The 24155-nt window shown below is 40.1% G+C and overlaps 1 protein-coding gene across 1 annotated transcript in view; it reads right to left on the bottom strand.

Moving 5' to 3' along the window:
• Positions 1 to 24155, bottom strand: part of LOC134579090 (putative nuclease HARBI1) — a 48801-nt gene that overhangs the window by 18977 nt on the left and 5669 nt on the right. The window contains exon 2 of the mRNA XM_063438253.1: positions 7217 to 7940. Coding sequence (XP_063294323.1) covers positions 7217 to 7898 — 682 coding nt within the window. The 5' untranslated portion in view covers positions 7899 to 7940. The remainder of the gene's footprint in view (positions 1 to 7216; positions 7941 to 24155) is intronic.

Below are 24155 nucleotides of genomic sequence, written 5' to 3'. Positions count from 1 at the left end.
GCGAGGATATGTGCTGAGCCTGTGGGGAGCTCCCGGTTTACGCCGCCATTAGCCTCGGCGTCCAAGCCACGCCCCGAAATAACAATTTTTAATCTATCCCAAAAAACATTTCTACCAATAGAAGAAAACATTTTAAGAAAGGGATTTAAGTATGCCCCTAGTTGCCATATCAATAAGGTTGAGGCCTATTGATATAAATAGGTTCACGAGGAAGCATTGTTTAAAAAAGTTCTTTACAAATGACCGAGAGGACAGCAATATAGAGGAGATACAAGCTCCTGACACCTCCAATATAAATAAAAAGATTTTTGATACTAATTTTAAGAAAAAATCTACCTTTTACCCCCAACACCTTAAGTCACAAAGTATGCGAGTATTTGAAAAGGCGTGCCTCGAAGAGTTATACAAATAAAACCCCTTTCAAAATATCAACAGAATCTGACCTAAAAAGAAAAACAAATGTTAAAAGATTTAAAACGGGACCCTTCTATTGTAATAAAGCCAGCAGATAAAAGGGGTGGGGTAGTAGTCCTTGATAAGGAAGATTATCTAAATGAAATAAGAAGACAACTTCGAGACACTACTACTTATAAGAAGTTGAATAAAAATCCCACTGCTGAGATAACAATAAAATATGAGAGCTTATTGGCAGAAGGCCTCGAGAATGAGGTATTAGATAAGAATGAATTAGCAATCCTTCAGACTAAACACCCCAAAATACCAGTTCTGTATGTTTTGCCTAAAATACATAAAAGTCTAGTTAATCCACCAGGCAGACCAATTGTTTCTGGGAAAGATTCCATTTTATCGATTTTTTTTCTTTCTCCAACAGCTAGTTAGAACATGTCCCTCATATTTGCACGACTCGATGAGTCTTCTAAAAATCTTGGAAGAACAAAAATGGGAGGAAGGCCTTTTATTGATTACTTGTGATGTAACAAGCTTATATACGATAATAGACCATTCAAAAGGAATAGAGGCAGTCACTTTCTTTTTAAATCAGTCAAATGAGTTTTTAGATATTCAGATTGATTTTATTGTTAAAGGAATAGAGATGATTTTAACCAATAACTTTTTTTGGTTTGACGGCGATTTTTATTTGCAAACTAGAGGCATTACTATGGGGACCAGGTTTGCCCCCAGCTATGCCAACTTATTTATGTCCTATTGGGAAAATTTGTTCATACACCAGAGACATAGCTGGGGAGCAAACCTAGTCCTATTCAGGCGCTATATAGACGATATTTTTATTATTTGGAAAGGGTCTGAAGCACATTTTAATTTGTTTTTTAATTACTTATATTTTAACGAATGGGGGATTAATCTTACGAAGAGTGTAAGCCCCGAAATGATAGACTTTTTGGATCTTAATATTTATGTTTCTGAACAACGTTTTAAAACCCGAACTTTTTTTAAACAAGTGGACGTAAACAGTTTCATAGAAACTAGTAGCTGTCATCATGATCCGTGGCTTCAGAATATCGCCAAGGGTCAATTTTTAAGACTAAAAAGAAACTGCTCAGACCACGTCGATTTTTATTGCACAGTCGTCAATTTTAAAACAACAATTTTTACAAAAGGGAAATAGTGAGGAAAAACTTCAGGAAGATATAGATAACGTTAAAGATTTGGATAGACCCCAGCTATTAAACTATAAAAAGAGGGATCAAAACACACAAACTAAGCAAATCCTGATGATTTTTGATTACTGCAGTAATATAGGGTCATTAAAAAGGATTATAAAGAAAAATTGGAAAATGTTAAAGCAAGACCACGACGTCCACGAATTTATTGGCGATAACCCCAAGTTTATTTTTAGAGGGGCAAGACATTTAAAGCAGATTTTAACGTCTAATTATGTACAGAAACAGGAAGTGGACAGAAATATTTTTTTAATTAATTGTTCTAAGACAGCGAAGGGATTTTATCATTGTGGGAATTGTTATGCCTGCAAAAATACCAAAGTGAGCATAAAAAAGAAAAATAACTTTGTATCTAACATAACTACATGTGACTCTAAAAATGTCATATATTTATTACAATGTACCTGTGGCTTACAATACATAGGTAAAACCTCCAGACCCTTAAAGACAAGGATGTACGAACATGTTAAAAATATAAAAAATGTTTTTTTAAATCATAGTGTGTCTAATCATTTTTTGATCAAACATAATTCAAATCCTGATGAAATAGAATTTACAGCAATACAGCAGGTTCAAACCCATATGAGAGGAGGGAATACTACATTTAATCTAAGTAAAAAAGAATCTAGTTGGATCTTTGAGCTCCAAACATTATGTCCTAAAGGATTAAATATTGACTTTGAGATAGGTCCCATTTTATAATATAAAACAATTTTTTATTTCTAGTCCCAATTAGCTTTTACATTCTTATCTGTATGTCTGTTAAGCATTATTTGTTTATTGTATATATTTTTTATACAATGTGTCCTATATGGCTAAATTTTATTGAGTGATATGCTTTATTTTTTATATAGACCTTTTTATTCTATTATATTTTAGTTTTAACTGTTAGCACTTTATATGTATATTTTACATCTCACCTTCTATTCTTTTTGATAATATATCATATTTTGACTGAATTAATATCTAATAATTTGATTCTTCTGTTGCTCTTATACTTTCCCTATTCAAATATGGCCACTGTATGGACTCTGCCGACTGCCGACTAGGACGAAAACCGGAAGTGATGAACCGGAGTTAGCTGCGTATTGCGGCTATGTTGAGAAGGTCAAGACGGACATATAGAGAATGCGGGGCGATGGTGGACATCTTGGGGGAGGTGGAAATACATGACTAAGACCGGAAGTATTCCTTATATGGGAAAAGGGGAGGGATTGTTTTATACATGCCTGTAATCATTTTTTAATTGTTTGTCATATAAAAACAAGAGCTATTCTAGTTGTAACCTACATATTGCACCTGAAGAAGACCCTCTATATTGGGTCAAAACGCTTTTTATTGTTTTCTATTGTGTATTAATAAATTATATTTATTATATCTACATCTGGCTACCTGGTTCCTGATCTTCCTGACCGAGGACTGCAAACACCTCCTGGAGGGACCTAACGCAGATATACAGGGAGTGCAGAATTATTAGGCAAGTTGTATTTTTGAGGATTAATTTTATTATTGAACAACAACCATGTTCTCAATGAACCCAAAAAACTCATTAATATCAAAGCTGAATATTTTTGGAAGTAGTTTTTAGTTTGTTTTTAGTTTTAGCTATTTTAGGGGGATATCTGTGTGTGCAGGTGACTATTACTGTGCATAATTATTAGGCAACTTAACAAAAAACAAATATATACCCATTTCAATTATTTATTTTTACCAGTGAAACCAATATAACATCTCAACATTCACAAATATACATTTCTGACATTCAAAAACATAACAAAAACAAATCAGTGACCAATATAGCCACCTTTCTTTGCAAGGACACTCAAAAGCCTGCCATCCATGGATTCTGTCAGTGTTTTGATCTGTTCACCATAAACATTGCGTGCAGCAGCAACCACAGCCTCCCAGACACTGTTCAGAGAGGTGTACTGTTTTCCCTCCTTGTAAATCTCACATTTGATGATGGACCACAGGTTCTCAATGGGGTTCAGATCAGGTGAACAAGGAGGCCATGTCATTAGATTTTCTTCTTTTATACCCTTTCTTGCCAGCCACGCTGTGGAGTACTTGGACGCGTGTGATGGAGCATTGTCCTGCATGAAAATCATGTTTTTCTTGAAGGATGCAGACTTCTTCCTGTACCACTGCTTGAAGAAGGTGTCTTCCAGAAACTGGCAGTAGGACTGGGAGTTGAGCTTGACTCCATCCTCAACCCGAAAAGGCCCCACAAGCTCATCTTTGATGATACCAGCCCAAACCAGTACTCCACCTCCACCTTGCTGGCGTCTGAGTCGGACTGGAGCTCTCTGCCCTTTACCAATCCATCCATCTGGCCCATCAAGACTCACTCTCATTTCATCAGTCCATAAAACCTTAGAAAAATCAGTCTTGAGATATTTCTTGGCCCAGTCTTGACGTTTCAGCTTGTGTGTCTTGTTCAGTGGTGGTCGTCTTTCAGCCTTTCTTACCTTGGCCATGTCTCTGAGTATTGCACACCGTGTGCTTTTGGGCACTCCAGTGATGTTGCAGCTCTGAAATATGGCCAAACTGGTGGCAAGTGGCATCTTGGCAGCTGCACGCTTGACTTTTCTCAGTTCATGGGCAGTTATTTTGCGCCTTGGTTTCTCCACACGCTTCTTGCGACCCTGTTGACTATTTTGAATGAAACGCTTGATTGTTCGATGATCACGCTTCAGAAGCTTTGCAATTTTAAGAGTGCTGCATCCCTCTGCAAGATATCTCACTATTTTTTACTTTTATGAGCCTGTCAAGTCCTTCTTTTGACCCATTTTGCCAAAGGAAAGGAAGTTGCCTAATAATTATGCACACCTGATATAGGGTGTTGATGTCATTAGACCACACCCCTTCTCATTACAGAGATGCACATCACCTAATATGCTTAATTGGTAGTAGGCTTTCGAGCCTATACAGCTTGGAGTAAGACAACATGCATAAAGAGGATGATGTGGTCAAAATACTCATTTGCCTAATAATTCTGCACTCCCTGTATGCACATCTGATTGATGCATTCTGCCTGCATAGTTTAGAGCAAACTCAAAAATGCTCTATAAATAGTTTTTCCAAGCTTCTCGCTTTTATATTTTATGTTTAAACATACTACCCTATGCTGGTGTTCTATATTTACAGAACCTAGGGACGTTCTACAAAATCTGTGGAGCTATATTCAACTTGCGCAATCACCTTTTTTTCCTCGATTTTACCTTTTTGGCCAAACAGGAGCTGGTTCTCGGAGGTCGATCGGATGGTAATAGACCTTGTTTGAGCGACCTTCTGGAAAACAAAGATCTTCCTGTGGAGACCAAAAAAACTGTTCCAACTGATGGCATAGTTGCTGCAAGGATGATCCTTAAAGCCCAGGGCATGTCTGACAGTATTAGTGATATTCTCATATTTACCTCAGGATCTGGCAGAAGTTCCTGTATTGGTGTTCTCAGAATGGTTGTCTCTCTTTTAATCCATCTGTTCCGTGCATCCTTTCAATTTTGCAAGACGTGTTCTCTGCTGGTCTTAGTGTGTCTACTCCTAAGGTGCAGGTGTCAGCCCTCGGCCATTTCCTGCTTCAAGATTTGGCAGCCAACAGGCTCATTCGTAGGTTTTTTTAAAGGTGTTTTTTCTGAAACGTCCTCCAAAGCTTTCTTCTTTTCCCACATGGGATTTGTCTGTTGTTTTCAAGGCTATGTGTAGTCCTCCTTTTAAACAACTGAATACTATACCTTTGAAAATGTGATCAATGAAAACATAATGTTTGGTGGCAGTTACCTCTAGAAGGGTTGGAGAATTGTAATCTCCATCATCCTCCTCTGAGTTTAATTTTTCACCAAGATAAAGTGGTTTTACACCCGAAACAGTTTTTTCTGCCAAAAGTTGTCTCCAGACGTAACCTTAACGAACCTATCATTCTACCTTCTTTCTGCCAAGCTCAATCTTCTGACTCTGAGAAGAAATGGCACTGCCAGGATGTTAAGAGGGTGTTAGAAGGCTGCAACTTGGTCTTCCCTGCATTATTTCTTAACACATTACAGGCTGGATATATTCTCTTCCTCGGAAGCTGCTTTTGGGTGAAATGTGCTCCAGGCCTATTGATTTCCCACCTGTTGCGGGTGTTCACGGATCTTGTCATATCCCACTTGTTTGCAGTACTGCCACTCATGACATGAAAAACAGTAATTTTACTTACTGTAAATTCTATTTTCCTTAGTAGAGTGGAAGTACTGCATGTTTCCCTCCCATTGGAGAATAAATATTTTTTAGCAGTTGATTGGTCTCCGTATGGTTATTTAGATAACTGGGGATGTTTTGGAGGTATGGCCTTTTATAGGCAGGGAGAAGGAAATTAATTTAATTACTTTAATTTGCAGAGCTACTAGTCCACTTAAGGAGGTGACTACCCACTTGTTTACAGTACTGCCACTCTACTAAGTAATAATGGTTTCTGCCATTATAGCACTTGTTTTTTTTCCCCCATTTTGTTTTTGCCTTCAAGCAAAGTAACACTCTGTATATCAGGGCTGCCTGAAAGGTAGATTCTCCGATGCCTTGAAAATGACAAAGCATCATGGAAGCTGTAGTTTTAAAACATCTGGGGATCTAACTTTTGGTCACCCCTGCTGTGTATGAAGACTTCTATTTGCCGTATGTATAAATGTACATATGTGTTTTATTTTATTTTTGTTCTTAAACTTTCTATTGCTTTCTATATTTGCACAAGGTTTTGGGAAGCCTTGAGAGACTTACTGCCACTTCCTTGTTTTCTGCTTCTTATTATAGTGAGCTCCTTAACGTTTCCCGTTTAAAGAAAAATGAATTCCTGTAACAATGTATGTAGGATATTAAAATCTGGATTTCTATGAGAAATCCATAAAAAGCACACTTTGTATAAGATCACCTGTGTATACATTTAAATTAAAACTACTCACATATTGGTGAGACATGAGCAGGTTCCATGGAATGTAAAATATATATACCTATCATGTGCCATGCCAGATTTTTCAATGTGGAAACCATTGAATGACGCATAATGGGACTCCGATAAAACAAATTAAAAAAAAAGAAATGATTTAAGTGTCATTGTTTCTTTCAAAGCAAAATGTCCCTTTATTACCTTTTATTTTTTTTTAAGTATTTTTATTAACTCTATGCATTCTCCAAGTAGTTGATATATTATATCTGGGCTATTCCATGGCAGCATCACTATAGGGTTAGCTCTGCCTACTTGGCTGTTTAGGAACTTAATTATGAATAAGACCTCATTTACCCTGATCATCCAGTCTATTTCTCCGGTCCTCTTGGCTGTGGCCATATCCTGTTTACATGATTTTATCGTTCATTTAAGTTTACCTTGGCTAATTTTTTTTAAAGGGACACTATAGTCACCAAAACAACTATAGCTTAATTAAGCAGTTTTGGTGTATAGATATTTCCCCTTTAACAATCTTCTGAGAGTGAAGCCTCACTTCCATAGAAGTTGGCAGTATGTAGTCCCAATAAGGAATAGCTCCCATATAATATTTAACACTAAATGTTTTCCAAGTAGTTGATACATTTACTCTCACCTATCAGCCATGCTTCTTCATCTTTTCCCTGGTTCTGGAACATGTGCCCCAAGCTGGATTGTGCCAGAATGTCTTCTTCAGTCACAGACCCTGGATATTCAGCCACAATGTGTGTCAGTGTACCTTTTGCATCACATACTGCCTGCATATGCATGGAATGGTAACGCCAACGGTTTCGGTAGCGGCTCTCATGATCAGAAGGAGGCTTCAATGCCACGTGTGTGCACCCCACAGCTCCCACAGTGCCTGGAAATCCATATAACCGCTGGAAGTCATGAACTGCAGATCTGCGCTGGACACGACCTCGTGGGAAACGAATAAAACGGTGTGCTCGTCTTACAATGGCTTCTGTAACCTGTGTTACACAACGGGACATACTGGCTTGGCTAATGCCTGCTGCATCTCCCGCTGGAGTCTGGAATGTACCCGATGTGTAAAAGTTCAGGGCAGCTGTCACCTTGACATAGACAGGAAGGGCATGCGAACGCCCCGTAGAGGGCTGGAGGTCACGCTCCAGTAAATGACAGAGGTCGCGTATGAGTGCAGGGTGGAGGCGGTAACGCTGCATAACCACTTCCTCAGGTAGGTTGAGGAACTGTGTTCGGGCCCGAAAAACTCGCTCCTGAGGTGGTCGACGTCTGCGACGTACATGTGCACGTTGGGCAAGAAGAAGAAGAGCCATATACCTGGGACAGAAAGTAGACTCCAGGGAACGGATATAGACCTGCAGAGATACAAAGGTTATAAAAAAAATTTAAAAAGTGCATGGTAAAAAAAAAAAAAAAAAGGTAAAGACACAAACACATACAATACAATATACAATATTGTACTATTTCTACAATGGGACATTTGTTTTCTTACTGACTTACATTGATGGGAAGTGATGACCAACCAATCTGCTTTTATCTTCATGGAATTAGGCTCTACAAAAGAACACCAATGTGAAAATGTTTTTACACAATATAAACCATTCCCTCTAAACAGTCCACCACTTTCAAAAAGAACCATTTTAAAAAACACATCATGACTTCTGTAGAGAAATCACATACTGCTGATTTGAACATTTGCCCACTGACAAAGAAATTATCAGTCTATGATTTTAATGTTACGTGTATTTTAACAGTGAGAGACAGAATAACAACAACAAAAAAACAGAAAAACGCATGTCAAATTTTTTTTCAATTGATTTGCATGTCAATGAGTCCCTCACTGTAAATCATATAGTTACACAGACATTATATGTTCAATTTCGTTGAAAAGGCCTTTTATTTTTAGGTCCAAACTAAGCAATCCGTTTGATTCCTCTTTCAGTGGTAACAAACCTTTGCCATTTCCTTTGCTAGGGCTTCTCATGTTGCTCACCCACTGAGTGGAATGCTAGATGAAATTACCAGAATTTATTGAAACTCTAGGTACCATTAATTGTACTGCAGACCTCAAGCCATTCAGAAACAGGTTTTCCACTCTGGGAAAGAACAGATTGTACTAATGCCAGGAACAATCCAGATTCTATCATTCTATTCTTGAATCACAGGCTGGGGCAAAAGTTTCCCTTACGAGGACTGTTCACCATAACTCATTGGTCATCCTTTCCTTTATTAGTTTTCTTGACACCTCTACAAAGTCTGTTGTGACAGTTTAAAATTTGGATGTCCACAATAAGTAATGCCAGCAGAACATGTTGGGGAGTTGCCTATCCATAAATTCTTAGGAATTCTTGGTAGACAGGTTATTGATAATGTCTAACAGTTTGGAGGACAGTGAGACTAAGTCACAATGGTCAGGGAGGGTCAATTGGCCCCAGAGGCCTTTTAAAGTGGCTGAATATCCCGTTACAAGCTCTCAAGGCAGCTGATTATAGTTATGGGTTATATTAATACTGTATTTGGAACAAAAGGTGAGATTTGGAGCAAACAACATGACGTTGAGAACTGCAAAAATTTAACACTAAGGTAATGGACATGTGCATTTGTTTTCAGACTAATGCAAGTTTGTTCAAGCCGGAGACATCATTATTTTTCCATGCTGCCTGCCCCCTCCCTCCACCTCTCCTGACTTGGCCTATTCCTCTCTCTCCTTTCCATTCTATGTTTGTCTTCACTCTTTTAATTGCTTTTTCAATCCCATTAATTCTAAGCTCAGGTACTTAGAGATGCAATAAATCAACGAGGAAGCAGCACAGAGTCTAGAAAGAAATTTGTTAATGCAATTTGTTTATTCATTTTTCATTATTCTAATTAAAAGAAGGGAGGTCCGAAAGCTGCTTTGTGTAAGAAAAACTTCCGTTGGTAGAATTTTGCTCCTCTGGATTGTGGGACACTTTTATTACTTTTGACATAGGAAGCAAACAAACTTGGGCCAGCAAAGCCCCAGCTCATCATATACAACATCAAGTCTGTTGTTAATGACCTTTATCTTGCTAAAAAGCTTTAGGTTTCCTCTTTATTTCATTTTGCAAAAAGTGCAGATTTTAAAATTGAGACTTTTTTTTATTAAACCTGGTTACACCCCCTGGCTTTTTCAGCAAACAGGTTCTGTTACTTCCTGGTTTAGTTAGCTCAGTGGAGCTAAACTCAAGAGGCAGCAGCTGCTGAGAGCACCTGCCTTGCAAACACTTCTCATTGAGCTGTATTGGGAAGTCTGTGATTGGACAGCCACAAAAAGTGAAAGGGAATGAATGCAAAGGCAGAACTGCAATTTTTGCAAGCTGTTTTAAGATATGCCTCAATGGAAAAATAACATAATTAAATACACTTTAGTTTTAAATTGTGGTATATCTACTAAACAGTGATTTTTATTTATATTGTGTTTGGGCAGTGGAGTGTCAGTTTAAGGGAAGAGTCTAACATTCACTCTAACTACATCCAATTTGTACCTGTTCGTGTGTGCGTATTTACTTGTCAATGTGTGCTTCAAAATGTAGGGCTGTATATAAGTGAATCTACTTTAGTAAATAAAAAAAACTAAAAGCTAAAAAAAGTAGTGGAACGTGATGCCTCTCATTGTCAAGCTGCTTCAATGCTAATACCTACTTACATGTTTTGTTTTACATCTTTCCGATGAAAAATAAATCATTACAAGGAACTGTTACTAGTCTGTAATATAATGCTTACTCGTCTCTATATTTAAACGTATGTTTTTGTGAAGTGTGCAAAATTACACTTAAAGGGACACTATAGTCACCAGGGCAACTACAGCTTATTGTATGTGTTCTGGTGTGTATAATCATTACCTTCAGGCTTTTTGCTGTAAACACTGTCTTTTCAGAGAAAATGCAGTGTTTACATTACAGCCTAGTGATAACTCCACTGACCACTCCTCAGATGGCTGTTAGAGATCCTTCCTGGGTACATGGCTGCCTAAAATGCATCCAAACATTTAGTGTCTCCACCCTCTGCATGCAGACACTGAACTTTCCTCATAGAGATTCATTGATTCAATTAATCTCTATGAGGAGATGTTGATTGGCCAGGGCTGAGTTTGAATTGTGCGGGCTCTGCCCCTGATCTGCCTGCTTGTCACTCTCAGCCAATCCTATGGGGAAGCATCGTGATTGGATCAGGTCACCACTTCTGTTGATGTCAGAGGTTGGAGGAAGTTCACAGGCAGAGGCAGCAGCTTCAGACATGAATACAAGTAAGATTTTACTATCTTTAGGGAGGCAAAAAGGGCCAGATAGTGGTTTTAACACTATGGGGTCAGGAATACATGTTTGTGTTCCTGACCCTATAGTGCTCCTTTGACCCCTTAAGGACACGTGCCATGTGTGACATGTCATGATTCCCTTTTATTCCAAAAGTTTGGTCCTTAGGGGCTAAAGGGGGCAAGAGGGAGTGAGTGACACTCATGTTTGTTATCCTGACTCTGTAGTGTTCCTTTAATGTAAAAATCAACACATGTTTATCCTCCACCTGGATGTTTTCAACGTATCTGTAAATCATTGTTATAAACTCTGTCAATTGGACCTAGCAGACAGCAGAGAGAAAACAAGTGAAGTGTTTACCTCCTTTTGGGAGGAATGTGTGTGTGTCCAATAAGTTGCTAAAACCAGAAATAAATATAAATTACAGCAGCTCAAAACACTTGTGTGGAAATACCCTCTTATCCACACACAAAAAGTCCAAAGTCTCTAAGGTGGTATAAGTGGAGAACCTACACCTGTAAGTGGAGCGCTGAAGAAAAGTATATAGGTGGGTGAACTTACCCCACGTGACTGGATAACAAACTTGGTTTGTAATACATGTAAAAGAAATAAGAAATACAATATAGTGCACACGATACGTCAAATAAAATCAGATGTAATGGTGGTGAAGTTAGTACACTCACATTTGAAGGAGTGGTTCTCTGCTTATACCACCTTATAGGCAGAGAAAAAAAACACGGAAAAGAGGAGAAAATAAACAGTGTTTTTATTTAATATGGGTGACAGGAGGAGGCTATAATACACGCAGGGGTTTTGTGTGGATGAGTATTAGTATAATAAGTAGGAAAGGAGACGCCATTGCCCATCCCTCCACCTTTGTTTTAATGTTCCCCTTATAGTCTGCCAAGCCCCCGAGCCATTCGCCCATGAAAAAAGTCTCTACCTAATCCATCACCACTGTTCCTTCTAAGGTGTATGCCCATACACACCTTTTTGATGGAGCACACAGAGGGTATAAAGCTGTGCACAGCTCCTCCCACAGCCACCTTAGGGCACCCCTGAAGCGAGAAGAAGAGAGAAGGCAAGCGGCAAAGGAGAGCTGATGTGTTTCCAGTTCCTCTCTGCTCCCTCGCACGCCCTCTGTATTGATGCTGGCTGACGGAATATGACATCACGCCACCCGTGGCATCACTACAGAAGGCATGTGTGGGAGCAGAGGGGAAATAGAAGATACATTCCCACTGAACCCTAAGGAGAAAATCCCATTGGATCCCAGGGAGCAAATCACCACTGGACGGCAGGGAGAAGAGTCATTCCCCACTGGACCCCAGGGCTGGATGGGCCTAAACAAATAAAATTAATTTGTGAGTGTGTGTGCAAGAATGTGTAAATATGTGAGTGCATGTCTGTCAGTAAGTGTTTAAAATCAGTGAGATTGTATGTGTCTGTCTGTCAGTAAGTGTTTCAAATCAATGAGATTGTATGTGTGTTTCTGTTAGTGTGTATGTCTGTCAGTGTGTGTGTTTCAAATCAGTGAGATTGTGTGTGTGTCTGTCAGTGAGAGATTGTATGTCTGTGCGTTTAAGAAGCATTAATGTATATGTCACCATTTATTAGGCAAAGAACTACTTTTGAAAAATCTATGGGTGACATTTCTCTATATAATGTGTGCTATTGGTGTCTGTTGAATTGGGTTGTTTGTTTCTCTTAGATCATGGTGAATCTCCAGAAAATCTCTGAAATCTCCAGAGCTGCGTTTGTGGTTCTCTTATTAGTAGGTTATAGCACATAGATAGAGTTTTACTCTGTTGTCTTGTGTCTAGGCATTTAGATTCAAAGTGGGTCAGTCTCACCGTTTCCTGTCTGCGTACATGTACCCTCTGGTCGCAGAGTGTGGTAACCCAATACTTTTTAAAGGACACTATCCATATGCTGCAAATCCTAGAACAGATCAAATGGAAGGAGGGGTATATACTAGTGACGTGCGACGTCAGATCACTTTATAGTATTATTCCACACAAAAAAGGCATTGAGGTGACAAGGTACTTTTTAGAGAAGGCATGTTTTCAAATAGAACAGATAGATTTTATTCTGGAGGGCATTTTATTAATTTTAACAAATATTTTTTTCTGGTTCCAGGAGCATTTCTTTTTACAAATATGTGGTAATGCGATGGGCACCAACAAATGCACCAAAAGGACAATTTTTAAGAATCAGAAGAAATTGTACAGAAGAGAGTGATTTTATACAACAAGCTTTTTATTTGAAAAATCAGTTCGCAGAAAAGGGTTACAAATAGGAAACCCTGAGGGGGAATATTGAAGAGGTACAGTCTCTACCGAGAAAACTGCTTTTAAAATATAGGACAAAGAATGATGCACAAAGAGATAATGATATCCCTTTTATTTGCGGGTATAATGGGAGCTCCAAGAGAGTAAAGCAAGCCATAAGAAAGCATTGGCACATCTTAAGGGATGACCCTATGTTAAATAAAATCTTACCATCAAACCCCAAGATCATACATAGAGGTACTAAAAATTTGAAAAACATGCTAGTGAAAAGCTGTTTGAAAGTAGATAAACCCAATGAGCTGACAAAAAACCTTTCAGGTTTTTACGGATGCGGGAATTGCCTCCCATGCAGAACAACTAAGAACAATAAGAGGCATTACACCGATATAAGCCAAATCATCGGAAAACAGTATATTATTAAGGATCACACTACATGCTACTCTAAAGGTGTAGTATACCTCTTGAAATGCCCTTGAAACCTGTTATATATTGATAGGGCTATTCGTCCTTTACTGTCCGAATAAGCAAACATATACGCAATATAAACAAAGGGTTTGAAAACCATAGTGTATCTCAGCATTTTAAAATTATGCACAACCAAAACCCTACAGAGCTTTTTTTCTGTGCCCTTAAATTGGTAAAGAAATACTGGAGAGGTGGCGACTATACTAATAAAATAGGGAAGGAAGAAATGAGTTACATTTTTAACTTTAACACCCTTATTCCCCACGGTCTAAATTCAATTTTGAATTGTGCCATTTTCTGTAAATGTATTTCCTAATTTTATAATATATATATATATATATATTTTTTTTTTATCTATTTATTTATTTTTTGGTCCCTAAGGCTTTTTATAGAGTTCCTTGTTAACTCTCCAACTAATTTTAAGCAAACACATTTTTTGTGCTCACTATGGAGTATACTTAAGAACTTTATATATTTTGTGAATTGCCCATACCTGATATGGATGTTTTTTCTTTAAACATAATGGCCCTGTTATAGTATTACTATTTTTATATGTCTACCCATTTTAAATCTTGTTGCTTTCCCTATACATTGCTAACTACTTTATATTTATGTACCACAGACTACAAGACCATTACACATTTGTACCATCTTTTACATTTCTAATGAACTCTTGTTTTTGAATATATTGATCTTCTATTTCCTTTCCCTTTATTTGTATTCCGGAGTACTTATATGCATTGAATTGACAATAAAGTTTATTCCATAAGTGGAGCGACACCGGAAGTGCATCATCAGAATGAGGACGGCGGGGAGAAACGTCATAGGAAGAAGACAGAAGTAGTCCGCGGCTATTACAGCAGATCGAGATTGACAATTAAAGGAGAGCCACATAAGAAGACGAATGTCAGGACAAGAGATTTATGCAACTGAGGAAGCCTTTTTAGGCGAAACGCGTTTTGCAAGTATCTTATTTTACTAACGACTTTGCAGTGTTTTACTGCTCGTTATTTTATGTTTATGTTCCAATAAATCAGCTTTTTAACACCACCTTATGTCCTGGAAAGTTATTGGGCGGATGATCTTCAGCATAAAATCTATCCTACTCAGCTAGGGAGTGGGATCCCTCCTAATATTCCCACCAGCCTGCACATTGAGCCTAACATTGTTGGCTCTGTACTTGTGAGTACAATACCTGTTGATTACTATATATGTACTTCTACCAGACCATATTGAACTAGGTTGTGTCTTTTTATATATTTTCAGCTGTCTGTGATACCTACCACCAAGGTCCATCTTACACTCCACCTAACCTGTATGTATATGTTTGTTTCTCTTGTTTGCTTTGGACGTTTCCCATATCAAGATTAATATTTTAGTTTTTAAGAAGCATTAATGTATATATCACCGTGTGTTGGACAGATAACTCCTTTTGCAAATTATATGGGTGACATGACATCTCTCTCCCTTTTTATATAATGTTTGTGTCATCTGAATTTGATTTATGTGTAAGAAGCATTTATTATGAATATATCACCATTTATTGGACTGCATTCACTGTTTCTGCCTAAGTTTGGGAATTAACACGCTTGCCCAAATACAGTCAACAAGCTACCCTCATTATTTTTGGGCTGAATGAAAGGTCAATTTGTTTTTTGAAATCAAATTGCTATTTACGGTGTTGAAGGTGGGGCTAAAGCTATAGGCATCAAGCTGGAAAATTCTTCTTAAAAATGTTTTTAATAGTGTGTACCCCTGTCTACAAAGTTGCCCCCTATTGCTTTTTTGGACTGTCTCACAGACCAACATGGGTATTAGCAGAGAGGCTAATAGAACATATATTGATAAAAAAAACAAGTTACTGATACCGTTGTAGTTAAGATCCGAGATCCATAATTCTATATTTTTTCACATTTATACTTTGAGTTGGGTTAGTTTTTTGCCCTAGCCTCTCCCTCTCGGATGCACACTCGGATCTTAACTACAACGGTACCAGTAACTTGTTTTTTTTATCAATATTGGTTCCATTACCTACCCTCAATGCATTATCTTTAATATTGTATACACCTTACTCAATGCTTTATGATCCAAGGAGACAAATAGAATTCTTAATTTTTTAGATTTTTTGTCTTAAGTATTTTATGTATATGTTCTTCACGTTTGCGATTTCTTTTATTCATGCTATATATCCTTTCTGATAGTCCTGAAAATGAAGCAAGGCTAGATTTGCTCTTTGGAGTTCTCTGAAGTTTGAGAGAAAATCTTTCATCTATTTTGGCCATGTTGCCTACACAAATAAATTGTTCAGATTAGATTGCCCGCCTGCCTGGCAAAATCTCTGAAATGATATCGAGCATGAGTAGGCAACCTTCATCACTCCAGATGTTGTGGATTACCTCTACCTTAATGCTTTGTCCTCGTTATGGGAGATGTAGTCCACATCTGGAGTGCGGAAGGTTACCTACCCCAGATATATAGGGTATAACCCATTACCCCTTACTTTATGTGAAAGTGAATCATATGATGCCAACTAGAAAGGAAAGATGACAGGAGTGGATGAAGATGTCCGTAAACCCTACATAATAGAGTGATAGTTGAAGTCAAGGTTCCTGTGATCCACAAAAAGGCAAGAAAATAATGCAGCTGATTTATTAGCTTGATTTGTCTGTCCTAGGACAGAAGCACTGATACTTCTCTGGTGTCAAATTGCACTACTAGAAATTCAATTATTATCATATCATACAACTGGATATTTTTGAAAGTTTATCATTCATCCAACATATGAGGCTTCATAATTTTAAAGGAACACTATAGTCACCTAAATTACTTTAGCTAAATAAAGCAGTTTTAGTGTATAGATCATTCCCCTGCAATTTCACTGCTCAATTCACTGTCATTTAGGAGTTAAATCACTTTGTTTCAGTTTATGCAGGTTTCACTTTTAAACAGATGTAATTTGCCTTAAATAATTGTATCTCAATCTCTAAATTAAAATGTAATCACATACAGGAGGCTCTTGTAGGGTCTAGCAAGCTATTAACATAGCAGGGGATAAGACAATCTTAATTAAACAGAACTTGCAATAAAGAAAGCCTAAATAGGGCTCTCTATACAGGAAGTGTTTATGGAAGGCTGTGCAAGTCACATGCAGGGAGGTGTGACTAGGGTTCATAAACAAAGGGATTTAACTCCTAAATGGCAGAGGATTGAGCAGTGAGGCTGCAGGGGCATGTTCTATACACCAAAACTGCTTCATTAAGCTGAAGTTGTTCAGGTGACTATAGTGTCCCTTTAAGTCTCTTGTGCCTGCCTGTTAAATACCACTATATGGATGTTGCCCAAGATAGCACTGTCATTTGTATTTTTGCACTCCCAAGATGATGGCTTTGTGTATGCTGGCACCTGAGCTCTTATGGAGATGTACTTTCCAACAAAGTCCCTCCTCATTGTCACCATCCTTACCATGCCATGCCATGTCTCTTCAAGCAAGCCCCGATGCCAGATTATGAAATAGGTCTATGGAAGGTTACCATTTTTGTGCAAGTGGAATAACATGTCTCATGCAACTAATGTGCATCAATTTATTTGTGTTCCTTTAAGACTAACAGAAAATAAGTTGTGAGTAAAGTGTTTGCTTTGATAACGCAATGTAATATATTATAATATACATATAAAAGACACCACGGGAGAGCACTAATATGTGCATGTTATGAGCTAAATTTGTTTCTTAAAGGGATAATTTATTTAAAAAAAAAAAATCTATTTCTTAGTCCCCTGTGCACCTTTATCTCTTTATACACTGCTCAAAAAAATCAAGGGAACACAAAAATAACACATCCTAGATCTGAATGAATTAAATATTCTTCTGAAATACTTTGTTCTATACATAGTTGAATGTGCTGACAACAAAATCACACAAAAATTTTAAAATGAAAATCAAAATTTTCAACCCATGGAGGTATGGATTTGGAGTCACACTCAAAACTAAAATGGAAAAACACACTACAGGCTGATCCAACTCTGATGTAATGTCCTTAAAACAAGTCAAAATGAGGCTCAGTAGTGTGTGTGGCCTCCACGTGCCTGTATTACCTCCCTACAACGCCTTTGCATGCTCCTGATGAGGTGGCGGATGGTCTCCTGAGGGATCTCCTCCCAGACCTGGACTAAAGCATCTGCCAACTCCTGGACAGTCTGTGGTGCAACGTGACGTTGGTGGATGGCAGGGCCGGACTGGCCCACCAGGATACTGGGAAATTTCCCGGTGGGCCGGCACACTATGGGGCCAGTGCGCGGCCGCCTTGCGTGCACCAGCCCGGGCCGCAATTAGAATGTGACCGGAAGGAGGGGAAGCGCTCCCCTCCTGCCTGTCACAGAATGTAGCGTGGCCGAGCAGGCAGACAGCGGTAGCGGAGCTTCTGTTCCCCTACCCGGTCTGACAGGAAGCAGGAAGCGAGAACGCTCCTCCAGCGAGCAGGCAGGTTGGAGCGTTGCTGTGTGTTACCATGGCAACGCTCTGACCTGCCTGCTGTTCTCGCGGGAGGAGAGAGAAGTCAGCCTGCGGCCAGAGGAGCTGCAGGCTGAACGGGGCGCCCCCACTGGACCACCAGGGATTGAAAAGTAGTCGTTCCCCCTCTCCCCTGACCAAAGGTGAGGGGGGGTAATATAAAGCTTTATTTTTTTTTTTAAATATATAAATCCTATAACTCCCGTCCCTCCCAATACACACACTACACCCCCTCTGCCCCACACTCAGCACCCCTTCACACACACACAGAATCCCTTCACACACACAGAATCCATTCACACAACAAAGAACCCCTCCACACACACAGAACCCCTTCACACACACAGTCTGTGTGCATGTTCAGCAGTCTGTGTGCGTGTTCAGCAGTCTGCTGAACACGCACACAGACTGCTAAATACGCACACAGTCTCTATATGTGTGTATTCACCAGTCTGTGTGTGTATTCCGCAGTCTCTATGTGCGTATTCAGCAGTCTGTATGTGTACCTGTTCAGCTGTCTGTATGTGTGTGTATTCAGCAGTCTGTATGTGTGTGTATTCAGCAGTCTGTATGTGTGTGTATTCAGCAGTCTGTATGTGTGTGTATTCAGCAGCCTGTGTATATATGCAGCAGTCTCTATATATCTGTATTCAGCAGTCTGTGTGTGTATTTTGCGGTTTGTGTGTATTCAGCAGTCTGTCTGTGTGTGTAAGTATTGTATTTGTTGGAGGTGTATTTGTTGTGCATTGGTTTGCCCAGTTTGCTATTATGCTGTTACGATGGCCCTGGTCTAGGGTATGTGTGTGCTCTGATGATCATGCTCCTACAAAATGTAAATGAAAATACTAATTTGAATACCAGAAAGGGGATGAGCTGTAACAGCCACTTCTGGCCAAGAAGAGGTTAAAGATGTCTACTGTGTATGTATTTCTCTGTTTTCTTTTTCTTTTAGTGATTTTTGTATCGCTAATGGGTGTCCCATTTTTTTTTTCAAAATCTGGTCACCCTAGACACATGGGGGGTTGGGAGGGGGTATGCGGACACATGGAGGGCTGGGAGAACTTTAGGGACACATGGAGGACTGGGAGAGAGGGCTAATAGGACACATGAAGGGGGGCTAGTGAGACACATGGAGGGCTGTGGGGTAATGAGACACATGGGGGGTTGGGGAGTAAAAAGACACACTGAGGTGTGTGGGGATAAAGACACAGACAGGTTGGGAAAGGGGAACAGGAGACACACACAAAGGGAGCTGAGGAAGACGAACAAGAGACACACACAGAGGGAGTGGGGAAGGAGAGAATGAGACACACAGAGGAGCTGTGGGGAAAGATACACATAGAGGTGCTGGGGCCGGGGAAAGAGACAAAGGGGCTGGGGCTGAGAGACACGTGAAAGGGGTTTGGTGGAGAAACTCCTGCTCTCCCTGTAACTCAAAGTCGGCTGGTGAGAGACGTGATATTAAAGGGACACTATAGTCACCAGAACTACTACAGTTGATTGTAGTGGTTCTGGTGTCTATAGCCTGTCCCTGTAGGCTGAGCACTAAATGCTACCTTTTCAGAGAAAAGGCAGTGTTTAGATTGCTGCCTAGGCACATCTCTAGTGACAGTCACTCAGACGGCTACTAGAGATGCTTTCTAGTCCAGTGCTGCACAGTGTGCAGCACCTATGTTGAGCATCTCCATGCACTGCATGGACGCTCCCCATAGAGCTGCTTTGATGCAATGCATCTCTATGAGAAGATGCCGATTGGTGCGGTGAAATGCAGCATATTGCCAAACATGCGCAATAGCCCCCAATGCTTTCCTATGCAAATTTAATTGGTGTTGACTCATCCAGTTGTCAGCCAAAGTGAAGAGTACACTCTTTTTACTTAAAACAAAAAACAAGATATTTTTTTTTACTGCTGTGCATTAGCATACATTCACAATTTCAGTCCAAATAACCAAACATTTCTTAATATATCAAGGTAGTTGGACTGAAACATTGATTATATGCAAATGCACATCTGCGTCTGCTTACAATAAATCTGCTCTGCTTTATTTTGAAGCCCTAGGAGTGCTTTCATTCATGTTTGAGTGATAGTTTTTTTCCCCCCGCTTCCATATTTGCACACTGTGCTTGGCGCGATGCATTATGGGGCTGGAATATAATTTTTTTCCACGGCTGCTTTTCATTCCCAGTCTGGCCCTGGTGGATGGAGCGAGACATGATGTCCCAGATGTGCTCAATTGGATTCAGGTCTGGAGAACGGACGGGCCAGTCCATAGCATCAATGCCTTCGCTTGCAGGAACTGCTGACACACTCCAGCCACATGAGGTCTAGCATTGTCTTGCATTAGGAGGAACCCAGGGCCAACCGCACCAGCATATGGTCTCACAAGGTGTCTGAGGATCTCGGTACCTAATGGCAATCAGGCTACCTCTGGCGAGCATATGGAGGGCTGTGCGGCCCCCCCAAAGAAATGCCACCCCACACCATTACTGACCCACTGCCAAACCGGTCATGCTGGAGGATGTTGCAGGCAGCATAACGTTCTTCACGGCGTCTCCAGACTCTGTCACATGTGCTCAGTGTGAACCTGCTTTCATCTGTGAAGAGCACAGGGCACCAGTGGCGAATTTGCCAATCTTGGTGTTCTATGGGAAATGCCAAATGTCCTGCAGAGTGTTGGGCTGTAAGCACAACCCCCACCTATGGATGTCGGGCCCTCATACCACCCTCATGGAGTCTGTTTCTGACCGTTTGAGCAGACACCTGCACATTTGTGGCCTGCTGGAGGTCATTTTGCCGGGCTCTGGAAGTGCTCCTCCTGTTCCTCCGTGCACAAAGGCGGAGGTAGCTGTCCTGCTGCTGGGTTGTTGCCCTCCTATGGCCTCCTCCACGTCTCCTGATGTACTGGCCTGTCTCCTGGTAGCGCCTCCATGCTCTGGACACTACGCTGACAGACACAGCAAACCTTCTGTCAGACCTTCCGGCATTCGCTAACCGTGGACTTCCGGGTTCTCGGAGCGCGGCCACTCCCCCTCCTATGACGTGGTCGTTCCCAGGGTTCATAGAGAGTCCGCGTCAACACCACAGTGCTTGATCAACTCGAAAGCTCCCGCGAACTTCAAACTGAATAATTACTTCTACTGTGTATCGGACCCGGACTGTTTAATCATTTACCCTCCTTCTCCTCTCCTACGACCTCGGACTGTTTTTGGATATTCTCTTGCCTGCTGCAACCTCGATTCTCTCTGGAATCTCCATCACCAATTTGGATTATCACTCCTTCATAAGTTAAGTAAACCAGATTGGCTCAACCTTAATATATAACCATCCTAAATCTAAGTGGTTCGCTATCTGCTCCACATCAACTCATAATCTTATTTCCAACACCTACTTATTTATCTGCATCCTACTTTGGAACTTCTCGCTGGTTGTGTTAAAATTACCTTATCCTAAAACAACTTCAAACACCGCTGCTGGTTATAACCTGCCAGGAATTAAAGAGACAGTTCATTTTGATTATCTTTTTTATTTAAAGTAATAAACGTTATCAAACTCAGAAATCTGCAGTTGTTTCCATCTTATCAACAATTGAGCGTTACAGATTGATCAAGCCTAATTAATGGATACAGCAGATCTCACTTCTGAAATCACCAGATTAAACAAAAGGGTGGATACTCTCACTCAAGGCATGCAAGATCTACAGATCACCAATGAAAGAATCCTTACTTATGTAAGGGACTTGCAAACCCATACTCCTCACACAGTTACACACTCGGCTAGTGACCCTGCTGTCTCCAACCCCGAAAAATTCTCTGGAGACAGGTCCCAATACCGAGAGTTCATCAATTCCTGCAAGTTGTTGATTGCATTAAAACCCCGATCATATCCCACAGAAAGATCTAAAGTTTGTTCTGTTATTTCATTTTTGAGAGGTGAACCCATGGCCTGGGCTCATTCCTTTCTTGAGAATGATGATCCCATATTGGATTCTCTGGATGAATTCTTTGAAGCCATGTCTCTCCTTTACGAAGACCCAAACAAACAAGCGACTGCAGATTTAACCATTAGAACACTGCAGCAAAGAAACCGGCCTGTTGAAGATTACATTGCTGAATTCAAACGATGGGCACCTGAAACTCAGTGGAATGACATAACTCTACGTAACCAGTTCCGTATTGGGTTATCTGAAGCTGTCAAAGATGAGCTCTCCAGAACTGAACTACCTACTACACTAAATACACTTATTCAACTGTCAATCAGTATCGACAGAAGACTTAGGGAAAGAAAAGCTGAGAAATCACTCACTAGCTCTCTATGGAAAAAACCCTTCACCTCTTCAAAGGCACCGGAGAAACCTATAACTCCCGCTGAACCTATGGAAATAGGGGTTGTGAGAAGTTCTCTTACTCCAGAAGAGAGAACCAGAAGAAGACAACTGAACCTCTGCATGTACTGTGCTTCGCAAGAACATGTGGTCCCAGACTGTCCCCTATTGAAACGTCCAAGAGGCGGTAAGCATGGTTCTACCACGACTATAATGAGTGTACTTCCTTCTAAACCAACCTCTCATTTCTCCTCTGTCTCTCTCATATTACAGTGGGACAAAGAAAGAATTACGACTAAGGCCATTATTGATTCCGGTGCTAATGGGGTGTTCCTGGACTCATCCTTTGTTACAAAAAATAAAATTCCTTGTGTTCAAAAACGTAATTCCGTCTCTGTCAGAGTTATTGATGGCTCCTTAATCTCCTCGGGGCCCATTCGCCTGGAAACTGTCCCTTTAAGGACTACTACTAATTATGTCCATTCTGAATTTCTTATTTTTGATGTCATAAATTCTCCTCTTTATCCTATAATATTAGGGATAGACTGGTTACGGACTCACAACCCACTTATTACCTGGGCTCCTTTCTCTCTCACGTTTAACTCTGCATATTGCCAGAAAACATGTCTACAACACATCCCCATTTTGCATGTTACTAGGGAATCCACTATACCTTCCAGCTATTCGGAGTTCGCTGATGTGTTCAGTAAAAAGGAAGCAGAGACACTTCCTCCTCATCGACCCTATGATTGTCCGATTGACCTTGTTCCTGGTGCTCCTATCCCTTTTGGACATATTTATCCCCTCTCTGAATCAGAGCTAAAAACCCTCAAGGAATACCTAGATGAAAACCTCCGGAAGGGGTTCATTAGACCTTCCTGTTCACCAGCCGCTTCCAGCATGTTTTTTGTAAGAAACAAGGACCAGACTATTCGGCCAATCATCGATTACAGGTCTTTGAATAAAATAACTATCAAGAATCGTTACCCTCGTCCCCTGATCAATGAACTGATCGAAAGATTAAGAACAGCTACCATCTACACTAAACTTGACCTTCGTGGGGCATATAACCTTGTTAGAATCAAAGCCAATGATGAATGGAAAACGGCGTTCAGAACCCGATATGGTCTTTACGAATATCTTGTCATGCCCTTCGGGCTATGTAACGCCCCTGCAACCTTTCAGCATTTCATTAACGATATCTTCCGAGATCTCCTAGACGTTTGTGTCATCATTTACTTAGATGATATTCTCATCTACTCCAACAACCTTGAAGAACACAGAAAACACGTGAGATGGGTATTATCCAGATTAAGAACACACAAATTATACGCAAAACCAGAAAAATGTATATTTGAAGTCAATGAAATCACTTTTTTGGGATATGTTATCTCCCCTCATTCAATAAGTATGGATACCTCCAAAATAGATTGCATTGTCAACTGGTCTACTCCTACTAATACTAAAGACTTACAACGTTTTCTGGGATTTGCCAACTTCTATAGGAAGTTCATTAAAAACTACTCCAAGGTTGCTCATCCCCTCAACCTGCTCAATAGCAGTAAACGGTCCTTTGCTTGGAACGAAGAGGCTCAAGCAGCCTTTGATGAATTAAAACGGAGATTCACAAGTGCACCCATTCTTCAACTACCTAATCCTGCTTTTCTCTACGTCATGGAAACGGATGCTTCTGATACAGCTATCGGGGCTG

The sequence above is a fragment of the Pelobates fuscus genome, chromosome 12 (genome assembly GCF_036172605.1).
Source record: "Pelobates fuscus isolate aPelFus1 chromosome 12, aPelFus1.pri, whole genome shotgun sequence".
Classification (NCBI taxonomy): Eukaryota; Metazoa; Chordata; class Amphibia; order Anura; family Pelobatidae; genus Pelobates; species Pelobates fuscus.
The sequence above is the reverse complement of the archived record's forward strand: the minus strand, read 5'-3'. Positions and strand labels throughout refer to the sequence as shown.